The sequence below is a fragment of the Vanessa atalanta genome, chromosome 28, assembly GCF_905147765.1.
Source record: "Vanessa atalanta chromosome 28, ilVanAtal1.2, whole genome shotgun sequence".
Lineage (NCBI taxonomy): Eukaryota > Metazoa > Arthropoda > Insecta > Lepidoptera > Nymphalidae > Vanessa > Vanessa atalanta.
The window spans coordinates 5,707,009-5,731,652 of record NC_061898.1 but is presented as its reverse complement, the minus strand read 5'-3'; the positions used below and the strand labels follow the sequence as shown (position 1 = coordinate 5,731,652).

The following is a 24,644-nucleotide window of genomic DNA, read 5'->3' as shown; positions in this document are numbered from 1 at the left end:
ATCATTCGTTAATATACTAACAATTTAAAAAGCGTTTTTAACGCAATACTCACAAAAGAAAAACGTACGCACTCACCTGGAAGTATAATACCATTGACCGGTTTACAATTTATCACGACGATTTCGATATTTTAAATCTGTTTACATGTATTGTACAATACACTAAATAGTATTAAATATTATTAATCTTAGTATAAATAATAGGAAATATCTCTAAAATATAAAGCTAGTTTTTGTACATTTGACGTTTAAAATAGCAGGAAGATAAGCGGGAATTAGACACATATCAGTAGGCTATGATCATAGTACTGTAAATATAGTGTGCCGCCCACCACGAAATGTAAAATGTCACATCTTTGAGTGTAATAGTACTGGCTGATTTTCAATTCAAAACACAATATAATCAAAGTATCAGTAATTTGTAGATACTTAGAATTTATAACAAATATTATCTAGACTATATAGTATACATATACGACAGCTGTATCAGTAAGACACAATTGAATAAATAACAAAAGTTTTTATATTTAAATTACTTAGTGTAGTAAATAATGACGTTGCGATAAAATGTAAACGGACTATGTAATTACCAACGATTTCTAAACATACAAAAATGAACCTTAGTCTATGGCAATAAATGATATAATTGACAACAAAAACATTTACGGTCAATATCTGATAAGGTTTTGTACATACATTCAAAATATTTAATATATTTTTCATTAAAAAAAAACGTCTTTAAATCACTTTAAAAAACACAATAATGTACTTTAATTCCATCCAATATAATAAAAATGATTAAAAAGCGTTCTCAAATGGCAAATGTCATTAAAACATTACATATCAACAATGAATTGAACATACACAATTATTTAAATAAATATATATATATATGTATACCTCATGAATACTCAGCCTTATCTTGTTTAAGTGGAGTAGAGTAGGATTGGCCAACAAGCTTTAGTCAGTTGCCTTTCAAATCGCGTCCGCAGTTCGCGTCGCCTGAACTAAAAAAAAAAAACAAAAGTTTTTACTCTGCGTCCATTGTTGTACTAAGTTTTTATCGGGCTTCAGTTCGGTAACTGGTTTTGTTTTGACGTGGTGAGTTTTTATTTTCGTTTTTTTTTTAAATTATATTCTATTAAATATTGTTGTCTTAGAAGTACGTTAAATGTTTAATAATTTTGATAGTTATGGCTGTTAATAGTCTTTCATTAGGCAATACGATAAAAAAAATATTTACGTTAATTAAATCGTTTGAAATAAATATGCGTGTAGCTATTTAATTTCGATTCGCTGTTCACATCAAATAAATATTAGTAGGTAGGTATGATATTACGTTTTATAAAATTTAACTTATTTAAGTATAATTTTACGGACTTCAAAAGCCTAGGTTACCCTAGGTGTTTTAAAATCACACTTAATGTTTGTTTAAGATGTCGGTGTTCTAAAATTTAAACCATTGTTATTATTTTATAATGTAGGTAGGTACCTTATTGCATGTCAAAATGTAAAAATATTTTGTTTAAAATAGTATAATACATAAACAACAACAAAATTGTTATATATAACAACAAAATTGTTGTTATATATAAATAAATTAATAGTTTTAAAATTAAGCTTAAAAGTTTGTTTCCGAATTTACGTAATCACTGATTTTACGTGACATAATCAACGACTTTAATGTTCCAGCTGTTATTTTATAGAAAAGAAAAAAAAAATCAGTTACTTTAACCTTGTTAAATATTTTTTTAAATTTTTAGTGATCTGAGTCTGCGTAAGAAGGCAAACACATTTTAAGAAAAGTTCAACAACAAGTATAAATATAATTAGCGACTATATATTTATTTGTTATCTGTGATTCTTGAAGAATCGAAAATTATTATAGACTATAAGAACAAAATATCGTACTTCATGGTCAGTAGGTAGATTATGAGGTACCCACGTCTAAGCTCAAAAATAAAAAAAAAAATACTTTAATGAATAATGCGTATTACTCGATAAAATAATCCAAAAACATGAAGTTTATTTTCATTGTTTTTCATGCATCATAAATAAACAATTTTTTAACTGTATTTGTTTAAAATACCTTTATAATTTATATAGCTGTTTATAACTTGTCATATTAAAAAAAAACTTAAAGCTAATTAAAAAAAAAAACCATAAATAATATTATTGATAAAAATCGTATCTACGATGTTAGTATTTGTTGATTTATGGACTTAACTGATATGTTCTGTAATTAAATTGATGAAAATGAGGGACCACTGAGTTTCCTGTCGGTTGTGGTCGATAGAATCTACTATCCGACACGTGAAGACTTAAAAAAGACTTTATAAAAGCACTTTTGAATAAAGAAAATTTTGATTTTGATATTTAATAGTTGGAAAAGAGCAACTATCGAGTTTCTTTACGGTTCCGGATCGAGTAGGATCGCTATTGCGATTACTAAACCGATGGTAAATTAAAACTTTATTTAATCTTTTAAAATTTTAAGCAAACGTGTTCGAAAGAGTTTTTAATTTGGCCTTCCAATCGAAGTAGGAATAAAGAAAAAAAAAAACCTTAGATTTACGTATTTCATGCGATTCTCTAATGCCTTAACTATATTGTGCACTACTAAGAGTTTATTATTAATAAGACAACACCATTACACCTAACTACTTATATCCACTTTAATTTTACTGCCATAGTTCCGAAAACATGTTTTGTCATGTTTTCGCATATCTTTGGTAAGTATCATAGACTATTCGAGCTCTCGACCAATGACATCGCTTCAATTCAAGGTCAAATGTTGTTTACTTGTAATTTCTCCCGTTTTCGTCGGAATAGTCACATATGTGTTAAAATTTACATTGCGAACCGTTAACTTCACCGACGTGACATATAATACAATACCGACTGTAACTGAGGCGATGCCGTACTTCTCTACATACTACAAAATAGTCGCTTCCCGTCTGTCTGTAGATCTTTTAAGCTACGCAACGGATTTTAATACGATTTTTATCAATGAATGATTCAAGAGTTAGGTTTTTATGTATTCATTCGAGAATTTCAACATTGCTAGCTGGAAAAAAATCCTTGTTATATATTTTCTTCAATTTAAAACTTGTATATAGGCCCGTGTAAAGCCGGGACGGATTGCAAATAATTATATCTTATTTCGAGGCATGGAGTCCACGACCATCAACTGTCTGACTGTACAGACTCAAAATAATTGTAATTATAAAACATTACTATCCACTAGACCACCGAGTTAATTAAAATAAGACATATAGGAATAATATGATGCATTTACTTGGTGGTAGGGCTTTGTGCAAGCCCGCCTGGGTAGGTACCACCCACTCATCAGATATAACATCGATCAGGACGTAACATCTTAGTTTCCAAGTTTGGTAGCGCATAGGTGATGTAAGAAATGGTTAATATATCTTACAGCGCCTTTGTCTATGGGCGGTGGTGACCACTTACCATCAGGTGGCCCATATGCTCGTCCGCCAAACAATGCCATAAAAAAAAATGTAATCATAGAAATATATAATATATTTTTAAAATACAACACGCAATTAACGAAGCGTGACACAACTAAAAAACAAAGTCATCGTAAAATGTTCCGAGCATGAGATATATATTTAAAAACAAGAAATTTAATCATCTCATCGCTTCCTAGTGTTTAATTCAAATAATATTTTTAACAAATGAAAATTATTATTTTTAAAAATCCATTGCGTTGTCGTCATGACATCATATTTAGTCCTTCGCTTTTCATATTTGAACCTTACGTTATCTGTACTTCCTTGTTCGATCAATTTTTTTTTTGTTCTTTTTTTAATTTTTTTTAATTATAATAGTAAAATAAAAACAATACTAAGTTAAAGGGTAACGTAGGTCGAGCATAATTTTTTTAATCAAATAATAAAGAACGCCAAACAATCAATTAAAAAAGAAAATAAATATTTTATGTAATGAAAAAAAAAAGTGGAACCGAACTATGAAGAACAGTTAACAAACGGTTGAAAAAAAAAACATTGACCTCCGCCCAACTTAAGAGGAGTCGTCGTGGTCGTCAAATTAGTTGGACATCTGTCAAATTTAAATTGAAACACACAGACCTTAAATTCAACTTATGACACTTTCTGACAGCGGAAGACATCTTTAAAATAAAACAATTGCCCTTAATACTCAGCCTGTTTATGTCATCTTATTTTTATATCAAGACTCGTATTTATTAAATGTAATTTTAATTCAAATGGATTGTATAGAACCATTATCGAAGTAGTAAATAAAATCACTTTTGAATCTTTGTAATAGTATTTAATTGAAGCTACCACCGCTTCGGAACGTAGATTCTACCGAAAAACCGGCACAAATCACAATAGTTACGCTTTTCCACTGATTTACATTGGTATTTTAATTAAATACAATTACTTAAATTATTTAACCTGCGTAAAAATTACAATGAAAATCGTACGTCACGCCAAGTCATTGACATATAAAAATCGAGTATTAAGTAAGTATTTTTATGTCTCTCGTGAAGCCGTAGACGTATATACGAGGACGTAAATTCGGAAATAAATAATTTTTGGTCTTACGATAGCCAATCATATAAATTATAAATGAACTTCAATTATTTTATCAATATTAATGTTTAATGTAACTCTATTAATCAGGTTATTTAATATATTTAACATTTGTGGTTTGTCGTAACATAATCCAATTTAAATGAGACCACACAATCTCGTGGTTTTATTTAAAACCGTTTTGTGTACAATAAAATGAGTGTGATAATTAATTATTATACAATTTTACTCAGTAGTATATTTGTATTGATAGGTCAAGCAGGGCGGATTTAGGGGAGGGCAGCCGAGGCGACTGCTTTGGGGCCTCCACATGAGAGAGGGCCCCACAACGAGTTAACAAATATCTAGATATAGTTAAAATATAATAAGGTTACTAATTACTGTGATAAAAGAAATAGATTATAGCTGATTGAAATCAAAATGTTCTAATTAATTCATAATATAATTATTGGGGTCTCCACGCCTCTGTTGATCTAGGGCCTCCACTCCTTTGTAGTCCCAGGGCCTCCAGGCCTTTAAATCAGACTCTGTGTAATTATTTACCAAGTTATTTAATATATTTAGCAAATATCACGGATCCTGATCCTGGATCAAGCCCAGAGATGGCCATTAAAAAATTACTGGAGTTTTTTTGTCGAGTAATTGTCAGTGGCAGCCCGGAGTCTGGATAATGGCAGTGTTGACACTCCCGTGCCTCAGAATGGGTCTAGCCCAGCGTCCAAACTCTCCGGTTGCCGCTCCTCCCGTTAGGCACGAAAATTGAACGATTATATGAATCAAATTCGATATTTTATTATTGCAAAAGGCTGTAGACTTCATTTTTGAAACGGAAACACAAATAAAACTTCGAATTACCATAAAGTGCGATTAAAATAGAACTACTTCTGCACCTCTTGCATTTTGCTGAACACGCTAGGAGCACGGAAACAAAGAAATTCGACATAGATTTGACGCGATATTATTGGTCGAGAGCTTGATAATCTGTGATATTCATTATGGATTCGCGAAAATATGGCGTTTTGAATGTCGGCGAAGCTGTTACTTGGAAGTAAAATTAAAGTGGATATGAGTAGTTTAGTGTAATAGTGTCGTATGTAAACAAAGATTTATTAATGTAGAACTATTTGTAGTGCATAGTATGGCTGAGCTGTTAGCAAATCGTTTAGAATGTATAAAACTGAGATTTGTTTATATTTATTCCCTCTTCAATTGGCATAGACTAGAACAAAGTAAAAAAACAATTGTTTTTGATAATAACAAGCCTAGTAACAAATTAAATTAACTATATTTGTAAAGTTTACGGTTAAAGGTCACAGATACGGCGAAACATATCACTTAAGCGCCATTTTATGACCTAAAGATCAACGACCGGTTCAACATTGTACACATTTATAATCTATTTATGTAATATACACTAGCTTTATCATGGCGCGCGACTTCGTTTTATGTAGCTTTATATCCACGGGTCTTGAGATGGCGTGGGTTAGGGAAGACAGAGTTAGAGCATTGTTTCTCTTGAAATAATGTTTGAATGTGGTCTGCGCTCGATTGATAGGGATGTGCATGCACTGGATAGGTATCTCGTAGGTAGCACTGGTAGGATGTGTTCCAGTTTGAAGGGTGAGTGAGCCAATGTTACAGGCACGAGGAACATAACATGTTAGTTACCAAGATTGGTGGCGCATTAGGGTCATGTAAGGATTTTTTATGTCTATTACATTTTTTTTTTACATTACATTAGCAGCCTGTAAATTTCTCACTACTGGGCTAAGCTCCTCTCCCTTTGAAGGGAAGGTTTGAGCATATTTATAGACAGATGTAGGTTTCCTCACGATGTCTTCCTTCACCGCCGAACACGAGATAAATTATAAACACGAATTAAGCACATGAAAATTCAGTACTGCCTGCCTGGGTTTGAACCCGAAATCATCGGTTGAGATGCACGCGTTCTAAACACTGAGCCATCTCGGCTCTATTATATCTAAAGGCGGTGGTAACTACTTACCATCAGTCCATTTGCCCGTCCTAACTTATTATGTAAAAATGTACTGACAGTTTGCTCTCAAAATGGTGATGACATTCGTGGTTGCCAAGGAAATAACAGTGGCTGAGAGATCGGTTGCCATGGAAAGAACTGTTGTAACAGTTCCAAGAAAGAGGGATTCGATTCGAATAACGGTACAGCACTCACTGCTCTTGGTAATTAAGGAAGCGTCATTAGAGAAGACGTTCATGCAATTATTCATGAAGAATTCACATTAAATTCTAAAGATGATGACAGCGACGAACACGAGATCGCTCGCTGGTCGCCATATTAACGGCCCTCCGACATATATATATTTATGTCGGAGATGCCATCTATTACATTATCTGATACATAAAAGAACGACACAGTCGTCTTTAGTACGTAGACTGGGTTAGCATCGGTCACGGGCGGACAGCCGTTGTTGAAAAATAAAAGAATTATCAAAAATATAAAAAGAGAATAAACGATTTTAAAAGAGTAAAATATTATTTGAGTTTGATACGATGTCTCATCCATCTAATTACGAATCTGATAACGAGACCCTCAAACGCCAATGTTATATATGTATATGTAATAATTTGTTCCGACATAAAAACGTCGATAGAGCTCAAAATTTTACATTCGTTTTGTAAAATAATGGCTAAAAGCTTATATTTAAAAAATGTCTTGTCTGAATTTGAAAAAGATCTTAATCTAAATATAATCTTTACAATTGAGCCGTTATTTTCCGAAACGAATTTAAAATTTTGAGTTCTGTACTTCTAGAAGTTCCCGTATTGACGTGTGGTATTAATTTTGTCTTACGATTTTTATTTACAATTCTAAAGCGATTTAAAAATGTGGTATCGACTCTAAAAACATCACATTATTTACCTAAATTTTGTGATTTAGATTTTGGTTAATATTTAATTAGGAGTGCGACATAATTAATATTAATTTTTTTTAATCTCCACAGATTTGTTTCCTTTATTATTTAATCTAGTTTTTGAGTTTTATGTGTCTGGATGGTTTTTTTTGCATCATGAGCATGTGGGCCATGATGGTAAGTGGTCACCACTAAAGACAATGGCGTTGTAAGAAATATTAACCATTCCTTACATTGCCAATGCGCCACTAACCTTGGGAACTAAGATGTTATGTCCCTTGTGCCTGTAGTTACACTGGCTAATTCTCCATTCGAACTTAAACACAATAATACTAATTTAGTATCGCTGTTTTGTCTTAGAATATATGATCAATAACGTGTTCTAATGACTGAGCCATCTTTACTTCATTATCTTTCGTAAACGAACAAACATAATTTACCTCTTAAATTCAATATTATGAGTTTATTGATAAGACGGAGTGCGGTCAAAGAGAGTGAGACGAATTCAGTCACTCTGTTGATAGCACCCAAACAGTTTCTTATGAGTAATTTTATTAACGAAATAATTTTAGAATCGATTCGACGCCATCTTGAATTTGCAACAAAATTGACCGCCATATTGGTTATTGAAAATGGTTTAACGTAGTCATTATTAGATTTTAAATAGTCAATCAACGCCATATTCGATTTTGAACAATAGTTAATTCTGATTTTATTTCGGTTAATGACTTTGAGAAGGTTCGTGCTTCCGCTTTTGAAGTTCGCTCAAAAGGTGAGTTTATTTTAATCGATTACGAAACATAAAAAGTTTAGCATTGTGCGTAATTGACTGCACTATTTAAATGAATTTTTGACTTTAATTAGAATCCTAAAGCCAGTATTTTAACTCTGCCGTTTCATAAATTCGAATCATTTGTAAAAAATACATCGGTAAAGAAGGCATATTATTCGATACGAGATTATATTGATGATAAAAAAGCGTGGAGTTAATGCTCGTTGACTTCCAGGCAGGATATATAACATACATATATAATTGTATTTAACTAACACGACTGTATTTTTAGATGTTGAAAAAGAGTAACTACTGCATTTCTTGCCGGTTCTTCTCGGTAGAATCTACATTCCGAACCGGTAGTAGCTTCACTTAATATAGTTTGTTAAATGACGATTCAAAAGTGCCTGTAAAAGCCTACTTGAATAAAGTATATTTTGATTTGATTTTATTCAAACTTTATAATGACACAGTAAAGTATAAATATTTTTAAAGTAATAATCGTATTTATATCATAAACATTTAAAATGCATAATCCTAAAATGATTTCTAGGAATGCTTTATTGTTAAAATTTTGTGGTAAAGCTATAAGGTCAAACCACAAATAAACAAATTCACGTATAACCGTGTACCGATTTATAGATGTAATTCGAAACACAAGGGTCGTGGTTTGTCAGATTCAGAAAACACCATACTGATGGTGTAAACAGATTTACAAGTTTATATTTCTAGTAGCCCCAATGTCTATAGGCAAAGACCACTTACTATACAGCCTATATATATGCCTGCACACTTTAAAAAAAAACACAAATTTGACTTATTTTAATATAGGTGAGTCAAAATGCAAAAGTGTTCTTACTGTGATTTTGTCCGTCAGTAAAATAACATCTAACAAGTTACTAAATAACTCGCGGAACAGAGAACCTTACCTTTGTGAACATCAGCCAAGAGTCTATTTGGCACACGTGCTTGACGTAGAATGACCTTCGCTTTATATCGAATCAAAATATACTTTATTCACGTAAACTCTGGAGCACTTTTAAATCATTTAACAATATAGGACTAAATGTCCAGCTACCACGGGTTGGACATGTAGATTCCACCGAGAACAACCGTCAAGAATCCAATGTTTTCCGATTTTTAATTACCTAGATAATTAAACACGATTGAATCGTTATTTATCTTTCATGGAATTCAACGAATATAAACTCTATACTTTTTTATCATCCACATCCTGTATCGAATGATACGCCTTATTAGTCAAAGTTTTCTTAACATGTGATAGAGTTATAATTTGAGCAATTTTATCTTAGAAGGGAACACCTTGCCCGGGGTAGGATGAATTGACTTGGAGACTGAAGCCAGGTTTAGCCACATAAGTCTCATGGGTCACCTCAGTCGTTTCCACCCATAGACAGTTTTTTTATATGTAACTAATGCAAAATATAAATGCTCGTAGTTAAACTGTTAAATTTTTCCGGGGAAAACCCGATATCGGTATCGAATTGATCCGAACAAGGATGTCGATATAAAGTTTCACTAAATAAAAACCATCGATAATTTGGTTTTATGACTTACGACTTTAATATGACATTTCCATGTAGATCGTTTTATTTGTCTTTGGCACCAGCTGGTCGCCCATGATCTGATCGGAAAGGACCAAGAGCAAGACCAATGGCTTTATTTGCTTTCTGAAGTACAGAAATACTTAATTCTCACTGCCAGACTTAACGCTTCTGCCTGGCATTTTTCGGCAAAACTCATTAACTCATCTTGACATGGGCTTTGAACCTTGGACCTCGAGATCAGCGGTATAATAACATAAGCCATCATGTCATAATTCATTTCAATTGAACACTTTACTGTTCCGTTCCTAAATGATATGCTTCGAGTGTTTATGTCGCTGACCTCCGTCGTGTACTGTTATCCCATTATACAAATAAATCTCGTACGCACTTGTTTATACGAGCCATTGAACCTTGAAGGAGTACGTGACAGGTTAAACATTAAGATTCCCACATAGCGACATTTCACTGGAATGTATGTACGAATATTAGTGGTCGTCCATTGGTGATTTGTTCACCCGAAAGAGAGAAAAAATGAGGCTCTTCTGTACCACTTGGACGATAATAATACAACATTTTTGATTATTTGTATTTCACGGCGAGACTACTCTAGCGTGTACGCAGAGCCGTCTCAAGCTATGTTGGGCCCTTGGTTGATGAATTTGTGGCCTTTTTGCTAGATATTTTTTGTTTTAATTTGGTAAATTGTTGCTTCTTCGGGGCTCTCTCAGGATGAGGGGCACGTACCCCATGTGCCCTATGGTAAAGACGGTAATGCGTGTACGTACAAAAATTGTAAAAACACGTCGACGTAGAGAACCTGTAAGAGAAACTCATTGACCACGATAGTGTAATGTCAACATACGACATTGAATACCTTAGTCTTAGAGCCCACGACACTAAACCTAGTTCGATAGTATATAATGAAGTTAAACGAGGACCATCGTTATCAGATTTACAATTAGATTGACATCAAATATATTTTCTTTATTTTTATATTTTGAATTCATTTATTTTCCTATGACGGCTGTCAACCCGTGACCGACTATTTATCTATTCCATTGTGTCAATCAAAGCACTTGGTGGTAGGGCTTTGTGCAAGCCAATCTGGGTAGGTACCACCCACTCATCAGATATTCTACCGCCAAATAACAGTAAACTGTATTGTTGTGTTCCGGTTAGAAGGGTGAGTGAGCCAGTGTAATCACAGGCACAAGGGGCATAACATCTTAGTTCCCAAGGTTGGTGGCGCATAGGTGATGTAAGGAATGGTTAATATTTCTTAAAGTCAATAATCAATATTACCATTATCGGAAACTTCAAGTAGTACACTTGAGTAAAGTCGATACAATAAGTGCCCAATTGACTATGAGTTATTAACATAACATTCGCAATACTATCGATACTATCGATAGTATTGCGAAAATAGACACTATGTTCGCTCGCGCTGATGCAAGTGTGTGCGGCCACCTCCACGGTATTGCCCAGCTTCATGCAAGACCACCTGACAGGCGTCCTCGGCCTCGTGAGCTCCTGCTGTCGCTACCCCGACGCAGGTATTGACGAAGATGATTTGCAGCAACGATAGGATGACGCAACCACTGGACTTGACACCCACACGGAATTCACAACCAATGAAGGATCGGACACACGACTGGGTCAATTAGACCCTGACCCACTGGGTCAAAATTCATTGACAAGGTAGCTGCAGCTACCGTTGAGGACAAGCCCGGGCAAGGTATATCTCGAGGCCGGTACCTGACTTGACCTAAGGGCAAGCAGGAAGAACCCCCACACAACCTAAGATCTTCAATTATCCTAATCTATCTACTGGGTCACCTTAATTAATGAACACTTGCGTGTCAAATAACGCTCAGTCCGAGAGCATCTTACTTGCAATTAACCTTTGCCCTTTTTAAAGATGTCTGTGATTCAAAGTGACATATTTTATTAAATAGTTCAACAAATTAAAAGTCAAAACGGCCAAGTTTAATGGTATTTATGATTCTGTAAATCTGTAATTCTGTGTGAGATCCATTAATAATTTACGCTGTCGCTAAACATCAATACTGTTGTGTTTCGGTTGGTTTGGAGTGAACCAGTTCAAGTATAGTCTAGTCCAACACGAGAGGAGAAAAGCTAAGGTTCATATATATATATATATATATGTCGGAGGAGTAGGATGCCGAACAGTTGGGTTCGGGGATTGATCCGACATTTGTAAGACTATGTGGGCGTGCAATGGAGATATTCACAAAATAAAACGTATTTAATATCGTCTAATCACTGTATTAATGATTCGATAATCGTACACCACAATAATCTCAAAGGATTACAATAATTCATCTCGATTAAGAGCAAATGGGTTTGCAAGCAACCGTCGCATTTGAATCGCCTGTCAAAACATAACGACTCGCGTTGCCAGGACACTTACAACTCCATTCGGGGTGACCCGCTCTTATAAGTAAATCAGCCATCAAACATTATTGCCAACTATTCGAATCATTAATTATCCAAATCAACAACTAAAGTAACCACGCTCCGATATATATATATATTACATTACGAAAAGATAGCTTCACCTATTTGACATGTAATATAACTCATAGTAACAGAGGGTATGCCGTACTTCTTTACATACTACAAAATAGTCGCTTCCCGTCCGTAGGCTTAGATCTTGTAAATTACTCAACGAATTCTAATGCGGTTTACATCAATGAACAATAATTCAAGAAGAAGGTTTTATATTCGTTGAGAAAAACCGAGAATTTGAACTTTTCTAGCAGGAAAAAATCAAGTGTTTTCCTATTTTTGGTTTGATCTTCAATCTCAAAGTTGTATATGGTCTCTAATTGTACCCGTGTACAGCGGCTGTGTGCTAGTTGTCGCCCGCAGTTTCGCTAGCGTTTAAGGGGTTTGGTTGTTTCATGACAAAACGTATTAGGCAAAAAAGCAGTATGTTCTTCCTTGGCGTTCAAGTTTGTTTCATACCTTTCTTCAAATTATCTTCATTGGTTTGGCAGTGAAAGAGCGTCAAACAGACAGACAGACAAAGTTACTTTCACATTTATAATATTAGTAGGAGCCATGAAATCCACGACCGTCAACTGTCTGACGAGTATCGGTAAGACATTTATTATTGGCGCGAAGTTCTTTAACGCGACTTAAAGTAGAGTGAACTGTCATAAAACGTCACGTAAGGATTATCCGGGCGATATTTCCTTCTCTTTCCCTCTATTTTACTCTGTCCCTTTTATAATTTAAACTTATTCTTTGTTATTGTTTTAATAACATATATATTTCTTGTCATTTTTATACATATATTGTTAATTTATTCCATTGCGTCTGTTATTAAATATATAGCGATAGCTACTACGTTCCAAACGGGGCATACGACACCTAATTTTTTTATGAATATTGATATTTATTGTAATGACAATTTAGTAGTTAATATACTCGATAATATTAATGAGATACCTATTAATATTTAGTGCAATAAACACATACATAAGTCACATTCAACAATGTTGCACAAGAGGCGGCCTCATCGCTAAAACAGCGATCTATTCCAGGTAAGCTTAAGGTAGAGGAAAGAAACGGAGGTAAAATGAGGTAGGGGGGAACATAGCAGAGATAAAAATATATAAATACATTGTGGTATACAATTGTAAAATACTTGGAAAATGTGTAAATGTATGTGCACTGCTAGTGAGTTTTTTTTGACAGAACAACTGCCTTAAAAGCGAGCCGGTAGACCAACGAGATGTTATTTTGTATCTCTATCTACACGGATAGAATCTACATGAAACATCGCTGACGCCGCCCATGCCAGTGAAGATATCTCCGATATCTTCAACAATCGTATACCCAAAACATAAAATTCTACACCTAACCGGTTAGTGATATGGCAGATAAACGTGCACTCGATCGGGCTCTAACGATGCTAATCAAAAAACTCCCAAGTGTAAGTGCTGCAACTGGACTTTCTCTTAGCGGTAAGTCGCGGTGTGACCAACTTTCCTTACACAAACAATGGACGAAAGCCGCTAGGGACTCATGTAATTAGTTATGGATATAATATTAACATTATGTAGTTCTGCTCATCGTTATCTAATCTGAAAATCGTGAAAGCTACAACAGTCTATTTGACAGTGCGAAAAATAAAAAGTCAATTATTGAAATCAGTATATATTATGAGATTAAAAATGGTTATTTATTAACGAACGTTGAAAATAACAATTGATTTATTCAAAAATCCATAAATAAATATGCATTTTTTTAAACGTTTGTCACGTGACACAAAACGCTCCTGATTGGTCGGACTTATGATGACGTCATTTGCTTGTTAACCTCGTTCGCTTACTGTATGTGGATTATGTGCCACAGATTACAATACAGGAATGTGACGTCGACGACACCATTGCAGCGCCGTATTGTCAAAGTAGTATTTTCGCGCGCTATTTAAATATGGAATTTTTAATTTGATATTTTTCAGCGAATATGTATTAGAATTTAAAAAAACAACTATTACTGGGTTCCTTAACATTTACTAAATAATATAAAATGGATTTTAAAAACCAGTCAAATAGCCAATTGGACCATATCGTATCCCGTGCTTCTATTCATATCACTTGGTGCTAGGGTTTTTAAAATATTTTACCACCAAACATCAATACTCAGTATTGTTGTGTTCCGGTTTGAAGGGCCAGTGTAACTATAGGGACAAGGGACATAACATCTTAGTTCCCAAGGTTGGTGGCGCATTGGCGATGTAAGGCATGGTTAATATTTCTTACAGTGCCATTGTCTATGGGCGGTGGTGAACACTTACCATCATGTGGCCCATTTGTTCATCCGCCTACCGATATCATAAAAAAAAGTATTATTAAGACGCCCTCGAAGAAGAGGGCACTAGTGGCAAACACAAAATCGCAATCCATATCGTGACCAAATTATAGACAAACTGGTCAAATACCATCCAGACCAGCTGAGGAATCCAGAATCCCATGAAGACTGGAAAAAATATGACAAGACCACTCAAAAAAGACAAACTCCGAGTCAATGAGGAAGACGTATTCGTAATTCAAGGGAAACTTTTCGACACCAAAAATGCGATCCAAAAAATTCAGATTGTGACATTCAAATAACATAATAATTAAAATTTATACGATATGACAATGTCCCACAAGAAATTCAGAAAACAATTTAAAAATGTGAGAGATTTAGTTTTTTTATTATTGTTTCAGAACAAAATGAGGTCGATACTGTTCCTGTGCCTGTGCGCTCTCCTGTGTGGAGCGCTCGCGAAGAACAAAAAAGACGAGAAGGTAACTATCAAATTAAAAAGTATAACAGACACTTTGCCGTTTCATAAATTCAAATATTTTGTAAAAATACATTGGTAAAGAAGGCATATTATTCGATACAAGATTATATAGATGATATAAAAGCGTGGAGTTAATGCTCGTTGACTTCCAGGCAGGAGACATAACATACATATATAATTATATTTAACTAACATGACTGTATTGTTAGATATTGAAAAAGAGTAACTACTGAGTTTCTTGCCGGCTCTTCTCGGTAGAATCTACATTCCGAATTGGTGGTAGCTTCACTTAACATAGTTTGTTAAATGACGATTCAAAAGTGCCTGTAAAAGCCTACTTGAATAAAGTATATTTTGATTTGATTTTATTCAAACTTTATAATGACACAGTAAAGTATAAATATTTATAAAGTAATAATCATACTTATATCATAAACATTTAAAATGCTTAATCCTAAAATGATATCTAGGAACGCTTTATTGTTAAAATCTTGTGGCAAAGCTATAAGGTCAGACCTAAACTAAACAAATTCACGTATAACAAGACGCAAGACGCTTCTTTGTGGTTAGGTTATGTGCAAACACGTCTGGGTAGATACTCCCCATTCATTATATATTCTACCGACAGTCAGCAACACTATTATTGCGTTTGAAGTAAGCCAGTGCAACTACAGGCCCAAGGGACATAACATCTTAGCTCCCTGTCGTAGGGCCAGGTGGTGCAGTGCACCTAAGCCCCGGAGCTCAGGGGACAGACAGCGGTATGCAACTTTGTTTTATACTAAGTAATGATGCAATATGATTCCACTTAACTTTAATTATAGTATCAAAGGTTAATTAACAACTTGACTGACGTTTTCGCGAATCTATAATAAATACCACAGATTTAGAGTGGACTAGATATCGCAAGCTAACCGACTATACCTACTTTTTTTACAAATGATTTGAATTTTTGAATCAAAAAAGTTATAAATATCTGCGGAATTTTATTATAGAGAACCTTGCCCCAAGGATATATTGACTTTGCGGAGTCGGAGACTTGGCGTTATAAGCTTATCCTTGCGTCTACATACAATGTTTATCACTGATTCTATCAAAGTGATCAACGTTACCGTGAATACATGACATTGCTTTAACATGTTACCAAACAGCAATAGCCGCTTGGACTGGTCATAGTTGCAACATTGTGAGGTACACGTCTATCCGAAGGTCTAAAGCGCACGATGTAATCATTGTTTCATGTTATGATATACTAATATCAAATATTATTGTATTGAAACTAAGCAAGACTAATCACACCATGGGAATAAAGAGATCTCCACCAGTCTGTTTCAAATAACGAAAATATATTTTTGGTTGTATACGTAATTAATGTATGTACATATACATTTCAACTTATGAATACTAGATGGCGTCATGTCCAAAAAAAAAGTTACGGGTATGATACAGATAGGAAAATATTGTTTTTGTAACGGAAACGTAACATAAAGGTAATATTAGGTCAATTCTAAATTGCATCCCTAACTAAAATAAATTAGAATTATTAAATTTATATCAGAGGTCTGATATTATTATATCCAGCGAAGATCTGCTGATGTTATTAAATTAATAAAAAAAAAGAACCTATGTAGAATTTCATGACGGTTGTCATCAAATGACAGATGTCAAAGTCACACATGTCAGAGTACAGACGAGAACATTCTCCCCCCTAAAGTCCGTCGCCCTATTAATGTTGAATGTTTGTGTTCAGACTACTTAGAAAACTTTTATGTAAATACATTGAAAGTAATAAAATTAAGTTGTAAATATTTTCGTGTTTGTTCTTATATGTTGTCTTAATAATAATTTATGTTTATCTAATTATTAAATATTGTGTTGTTTTAGGTTATGGGTTAACAGAGAATCCAATACTATTATGCATTTTAAATTCAATTAAGCCTTTAATCTCGATCGTACCGTTCAATCCCCATCATGTCTCCCTCGCAGTGACATTGGCGAAATAATCTTTGCCCTCTTGGCACAAATAAAAGCCAAAACAAAAAAAAAAGATAACACAGTACCTCACTGAGCACACTCCTCAAAACGGAATTGTCTTAAGTCATTTTCCCGTTACTGATAGATTGTACCACGCTCACTATTGACGCTTTCACGTAACCCAACTTCGTGTGTCACGCGATGTTTTTGTATTCAATGCACTTTCTTCATTCAAACAATTGCCCGATAGCTAAATCAAAAAAGCGATTCATTTCGCTTACGAGATGAATAACGGAATAACGTCGTTTACTTATTTGAATCAATTAAGTATTTAATTCCTCAGTCTAATAAATTAAAAAAGTATCCTATGTCTACGGGAACCAACCATTTTGAATTTGTAGAATGATTTAAACATAATTTTAATTATTACGACACTAAAATCTAAATCACCACAATATGTCCAGGTTAAAATTGCCGTGTACTACGAGTCCCTCTGCCCGGACAGCAAGAAGTTCATTACGACGCAACTGGCACCCGTCTGGCGCGACTTCAGGGGCCTCGTCAAAGTCAAACTCGTGCCTTACGGAAAAAGCACAGTAAGTATTACCTTTATTTATTTAATTAGTTATCAACCAAACAATACTTAGTACAGCTACTACGGCCACAAGGGAAATGACGTTAGTGCCCAAGGTTGGTGACACATTGAGGCATGGTTAATATGTCTTTTAGTAGCTATGGCGGTAACTATTCACCATCAGATGGATTTACCCTTTACTAAACCACCTATTTGACATAAAAACATCGCTCGCTCCATCATCGAATACATCATGACATACATTTATAAGCGTCTGTCTCTTAAAAAAATATTAAAATTAAGACAAAAAAATAGTGGTCATTTTATGCACTAAGCCTGTTAAGGAGCTCTCTGTCGTTTTATAATTTGTTTCCATTAAATGATAATAATAATATTTTTAATTATTATTTTTTTTGTTATAAAAAACCTAATAATTTACAATTATATTTTTATTTTAAAATCATCTCTTGTATAATGGAAACAGTGTATATATCATACTACCGCCAGACGGTTATAGGGTATATAATGACCACTTTTTTGAATAATGATTCAAAATTAATTGTTTAGTCAAAAATATTTATACGAAAGATACAAATATTGGTGTTTGATTAAAGGTTTTATGAATTAAAAAAGAGAAAAAATCTATAATTACCTAGGTGGTCGATAAATCGTAGGTACTAAGTATGTCTGATTAAGGGTTAAACAAATCGTCCAAATAGTATTGGCAAATACAGGTAAGGTTTATAACTGAATATCGCTGAAGCGATAAATCTTCTTATGTCATCTAATTAAACTATTAAACATACAGCGCTAGATCGCTTATAGAGAATACATTTCTTGCGACGAAAACGTCAGAAGCGCTGGGATTTGATGTCCCTATAGAATTGACAGATTACAAGATGGCGTCGTTTTTAAATTATCCAAATTCATATTTTGAGTCGGATTTGTTAGCGTTGCGTACGCACACGCAAAAGGATAAAGCCAAACTAATGTCAAGTGTACAGTCTGCAGTTCAGTTCAGTGTAACAGTAATTGCTCGGAACGCCATTTCTAGTGCGCAGTACATATATATCGTTGGACACCTGTTTCTCGTTGGATTTTATCATATGTGAATAGTTATTTGTAATGAGCTTTGCGTTTGTTTCGAAATAATAGTTTTTTTTTTTAAAAGATCTTTATCTGAATGTAGAGCATTGTGGTCGTCGGTGATGTGAATGAGATCATTGTGAAATTGCATAGCGATACAATTGTACGCCAGGCGTGACGATACAAAAATTTATAAACAATGAATTAAATTATTACTTAACACGGCATATAGCCATTTTTTTTGTTCTCGCTGGAAAAACGCGGTACGCGTTTCCCCCACGTGGAAGTGGGGGGTATAAAGATAAACAAAATCTTAGGATTACGTACGAGTTACTATTCTGTTTGTTTTTGGTATAAATATTCATTTTCTTCGTTAGTGCAGCTACGTAGTCAGCATCCTTTCATTTCCAACTCCAGCTCTTTAGATCACGTGATCTTCAGGTCTGGTTTGATTACAGTATCAGTGATGTTCAATTGTTCAATATGTTAGTGAAGGTTAGTGCTTTATATTGTCAGGGCGTCATGGTATACGAAAGCCATTCCGTGGCGCCCGCCGAAGAGACGGAGGGTATGCCTGGATTTTTATTGGGTATTCCGGTGTTCTAAGTACTGCCGATTCCTACATCACCCCCCCCCCCCCCCCCTCCACACTTCTACGTAGAGGGAACGCGTAATGCGATTTCCAATGTGATTTCCCAATAGAGGGTGGCTTGAAAAACAATGTCTTAAGTAATGCGGTTGAATATTTGTACGTCAGTCTCATATGAATGATTCATTAGTTAACAATTATTTATAGCACGAGGAAAACTTGTCGCAAAAACGTAATGTTTATAAACGCGCCGTGTTATGAAGCAAATAATCAAAGCAAAGCAAATGATATAATAGTTAACATCAATTACGAATAATTCGTATCCAGTTTCGAAGGTAACTCAAAATGTTGTGTTGATTCTCTCGACTGTGTAAGTAACACCGATTTCTTAGCATTTTTTTATACTAAATACTGGTTATTACTACAACAGTCCAACGGCTTGATAACTGAATTCCGCCGCGGCGGTCAAACTCAAGATAGACCAGATAAGACACAGGACACAAACACAGATGCACTGTCTATTCAATCATTGTCATTATCCGATGTGACGGCAAATCTGACACGACCAGAAATAATTCAGGCGGAGGCAACGGCTTAACGTGCTGTCCGAGACACGATTGTACACACTTCCAACTTCCAAACCCTAGGCAGTCACTGATAATCTTTCGTTAGACAACCTAATGACTTTTAGCGGTCTGACCTGGAGCTTAAACCCAGCACACCTCGGGAACAGCCTTGTGTTTAGCCACTAGGCTAACAAGGAAGACCAGCGGCACAAACGCTTCTCTATGCGACTCCCTTCAACGAAAATGAGAGATTATAACATATAGACAATTATAATTTTACTACTTTTTAATAATATGTAATATTCCCAACATCGACCTGAATCATTTATTTGGGCTCTTCGTCTAAACAGCCATCTTTCACGCAAAGGTTTTCAATCATTCCAGTGGTCTTCCCCTTTTTCTGTCTAATAATAGCCATATTAATTATTGACCTATTTGGTCACTTATCATCCTCCCATTGTCTAAATTGATTACTGAGTTTGATGGCATGGATGACTGGCAAATTTGCCACCTGATGGTAAGTGGTCGTCACTGCCAATAGACTGCCACTGCCAATAGCAATGAAATGAATATTAACCATTCCTCACATCACCTTGGGGTCTCAATTATACTGGCCTATCTTAAACCGGAACACGACAGTACTAATTGTTGTGTTGGTGTTAGGCGCTAGAATATCTGATTGATGGGTGGTACCTACCCAGACGGGTTTGCAGAAACGCTCTACCATCACATACCCTTATCACATGAAGTACTCATGATTCTATGTGATAATTATGCAAGATACTACTAAGAAACTGTTTTGCAATTAGAGTTAATTAAGGATATAAAATAAATCTTTTTTTTTTTACAGCATGACAAAGTCAATGGAAAATGGCAGTTCAACTGTCACCACGGACCTGACGAGTGCTACGGCAACAAGGTGAGTGTGAACTACAATCACACAGTGGTATTCCGCAAGAAGTAATTCGAAACTCACCGCGGAACACGATCGTCGAATTACAGAATGTGATATGGAAAATTGACTAAAAAAATCTATATCTGTACATATAATAAAATTGGAGTGTCTGTTTGTAATATTAAAATAACCGAGAATATGTATACGATTATAATTTTTTTTACAATTTTTGTCTGTTTGTTCCGGCTAATCTCTGGAACGGCTGAACCGATTTCAACGAAACTTTCACTGACAGATAGCTAATGTAATAAGGAGTAATTAAGGCTATTTTTATTTTATAATTATATAAGTTACACATAAATTTACACTTCAATGTCCAAATACTGTCCAGCACCGAGCGCAGCCGCCGTCTCGTCGGGTGCCTCCCACCAACGACTTAATATCACAAAAGCTGCCCAATTCAGAGTTAATAAGTTATAGTAAAATCTGCGAACTGAACAATATTTTTTTTTGTTGAATTCAAACGCGAAGTCGCGAAAATGGCATGTCATGTTAATCGGTTAAAACATTCTACGAGTGAGATACGAAGTGAATTCTTACAGAATCACACCGCAAAGTAAAAGAAGGGAAGCTCCTTTTAAAGAACGAACCATTAAATATATCAGATCCTCGTGCGAGTATATTTTCTACCAGCATAAATATTAAGCTAATCTGTATATATATATCTCTATTTCAGATCCAGTCGTGCATCCTTAAGGACCGCAATCTCCAAGACACGGAAAAGATGGAGTTGGTAATTTGCCTCATGGGTCAAGCGAACCCTGACAAATCTTTGGACACGGTAAGTTGTAGTTTAGGAAAATCAGGTAAAGAGGATTTAAACCAGTGCCGTAATTACAGATCTCATTCGATCATGGCCTTTCTGTCAGTGGATTTAGGAGAATGTGTCACAGATACATAAAGATTTCACGATGTTCAACCCTACTAATTACGTAGCCAGATAGGCTTGGGTTACACGGCTCCCCCTCCATCTCAACTTGGTGCCAAACCTACAAGAAGACTAGTGGTTCGTTGTTCCATCGAAACTCCCATCCCCATAACAAAACCCTGGTTACGCCGATGCCTTCACTGTCATACGAAATAAATTGTATAACTATTATACAGATTACAAACGAGTTTTATGGAAGATTTACCCCACTTTCACCTTTAGTTCCTGTGAATCAAGAATTAAATCAAATTAAAAACAATGCTAGTCTGTAAATAATAAAATGGTCTGATCTAAGTTTGATGATATTTACCATTTTTTATTTAAAATCTCGATACGGGTAATTTTTGTTGCAACGTGCTGTGGATTTATAAGGGACGACTGCTAAATAAATACACACTGAGTCTATTCCTTATCTAAATGGCGTCCTAAAGGCCTACTTGGACTATAGCTAAATCCGTCCCTGACGCAACGCTTCCAGGATATGCGAGGCCCAGTGATGGATCTGGGATTATTTTTGGGGTAGGTATAGCAAACACTAAAAATGTACGCAACATTTAATTTGCTTTAGGTAAAGTACTGTAAGTTTAATGAGATACTTTAAGATTTGTCATGGAAGAACTCAGTTGTTTTTGGGGGGGTGTTTTTTGGCTCGAATCCTCAAGTGCTGAAGCCTCATACGTAGTATTGATTTCAGTGCCTGGAGCAAGTGAAACGCCAGGCGGAGTCGGACAAGCTGAAGCGCTGCGCGGCCGGCGATCAGGGCGACGCGCTGCTGGCGGCCTACGGGGACAAGTCGGACGCCGTGCAGCGCCCGCTCGCCTTCGTGCCCACCATTGTCATCAATGAGGTACCCCCGTGGAGCTCTCTGATCTCACCTATAGATGTATTTATATTAATGTTATAAATGCTACAGTAACTTTGTGTGTCTGTTAGTCTTTCGCGCCTAAACCACTCAACCGATTTTTTTCTTTTCCTTACGTATACTTGAGTACAAAATAGTCTGCCAACGTCAAAGATGACACGTCAATAAATTTTGAAAGTTTCACTGTCATGACCAAACAGACTCAGGCGTCCTATGCACATCCTGAACGACGAAGACGATACATCACTATCGCAAACGCGCCATTCGTAGGAAAAACTACACTACACACCTCACACTCGAAACGAGGACCCAGGTTGGTGACGTCACGGAGGCGGCCGTGACGTCAATAGATTCAATCAGTGCTCCGATCAGAAGTGTTTCCCACCCCACCGACTATGTTCTGAGCCGAAGTGCGATCTCATATAAAACACCCTCAGGACGAACGTCACTCTTGAGCTCGAAAGGATTCAAACTTCAAGGCTGAGTCTAGTACTCGCCCCAACGCCCGGTGACGCTGTAAAGGCCAGTAGGGGCAACGAACATACGAAAAAAAACTAGAAATAAATCCAACAATGTCTATATCATAATAATTGACGCTTAAATTCAATTGTAATATTATAATTTTATCGTATTTCAAAAGGAATTTTACTTAGTTTTTTTTGTGTTTATGTTTCCAGAAATTCGACCAAGCCCTACAAGACGAGTCGTTCGCAAACCTCAAGGACGTCGTCTGCCGCTTGTCCACGACCAAGCCAGCGTCTTGCTAGATTTAATAAGATTATTACTTCTAAGTACAATTTTAATACACTTTTATGCCTTTTTTATTTAACACACCCAAACATATCCCTAACTTGTAATAAAATAATACTCAGGGGTTGCCTGTATCTTTACATATTATAAAACAAAGTCGCTTTTTCTGTCCCTGTCCCTTTGTATGCTTAAATCTTTAAAACTACGCAACGGATTTTGATGCGGTTTTTTTAAATAGATAGAGTGATTCGAGAGGAAGGTTTTTGTATATAATACATAGACAATATAGTTAAGTAACACTGATAATTTTAAAAGTTTCTAAAGTGATGTCGTAAATTTATACAATTTTTGCGCTTACATTGTAAACGCTGGCTGAACCCTACGAGATAGATCAAAATAATGTACTACAGTATTGTATACCTTAAAACGGTCTTCAAAAAAGTCCGCGATGGTATATGTCTATCTCTTAGGGATTACCCACATTGCACCCGTGCGAAGCCGGGGCGGGTCGCTAGTCTTATATAAAAAAAATAAAATCCACAATAGAATATCAAAAATACTTTTATATAGAAATGAAGATATTTAAATATATGTGTGATAAAGTCTGGGAGTCGCTGAGTTGTCTTCATATTGCCGTAGCAAATAGCATGAAATACGTTAATCTAAGGTTTGTTTATGTTTATTCCTACTTCCACTGGAACAGGTTATAGACATACTCTGTCTGTTATGCTTTCACAGTCAAACCACTGAACCAAATTTGATGTAATTGTTTATGAAGCAAGCGTGAGCAAGGAGTGGCATAGGCTACTTTTTAAACCTAACACTAGACGATCAATCGCTAAACAGGCTATTAGACTGGTTTTTAAAGTGCATTTTACATTATTTAGTAGAGGTTAAGGAACCCAGTAAAAGTTGTCTTTTTTAATTATAGTACATATAATTATGGTGAAAAATTTCAAAATAAAAATTCCATATTTAAATAGCCCGCGAAAACGCTACTTTGACGACATGGCGCTGCAATGGGGTCGGTGACGTCATTAGCCTGTATTGGAATCTGTGGGACATATAGTAGAGAAAACGAGGTTAATAAACAAGTGACGTCATCATAAGCCCGACCAATCGGGAGCGTTTTGTGTCAAGTGACAAACGTTTAAAAAAATGCATTTTTATTTATGGATTTTTGAACAAATTAATTATTATTTTCAACTTTCGTTGATAAATGACCA

At 35.2% G+C, this 24,644-nt stretch overlaps 1 protein-coding gene across 2 annotated transcripts; it reads left to right on the top strand.

The window, feature by feature from the left end:
* The first annotated feature begins 963 nt into the window (after positions 1-963).
* On the top strand, positions 964-23,479 carry LOC125074883 (gamma-interferon-inducible lysosomal thiol reductase-like). 2 transcript variants are annotated; one of them, XM_047686352.1, is made up of 7 exons: positions 964-1,101; positions 15,055-15,135; positions 17,573-17,704; positions 20,774-20,842; positions 21,555-21,659; positions 22,501-22,653; positions 23,346-23,479. In XM_047686352.1, the coding sequence occupies exons 2-7, from the start codon at positions 15,061-15,063 to the stop codon at positions 23,433-23,435; spliced, it is 624 nt and encodes a 207-aa protein (XP_047542308.1). In that variant the 5' UTR covers positions 964-1,101; positions 15,055-15,060; the 3' UTR covers positions 23,436-23,479. The 2 variants fall into 2 exon arrangements, with proteins under 2 accessions (XP_047542308.1, XP_047542307.1); XM_047686351.1 differs by lacking the exon at positions 964-1,101 and adding an exon at positions 8,169-8,243.
* The last annotated feature ends 1,165 nt before the right edge of the window (positions 23,480-24,644 follow it).

What these genes read in the sequence shown, in the direction of transcription:
- LOC125074883 (XM_047686351.1), top strand. Translation starts at nt 8,196, where the DNA reads ATGACTTTGAGAAGGTTCGTGCTTCCGCTTTTGAAGTTCGCTCAAAAG. An exon ending in AGAACAAAAAAGACGAGAAG is followed by an intron (nt 15,136 to 17,572) that starts GTAACTATCAAA and finishes CAATATGTCCAG; the next exon opens with GTTAAAATTGCCGTGTACTA. An exon ending in CCACCATTGTCATCAATGAG is followed by an intron (nt 22,654 to 23,345) that starts GTACCCCCGTGG and finishes TTATGTTTCCAG; the next exon opens with AAATTCGACCAAGCCCTACA.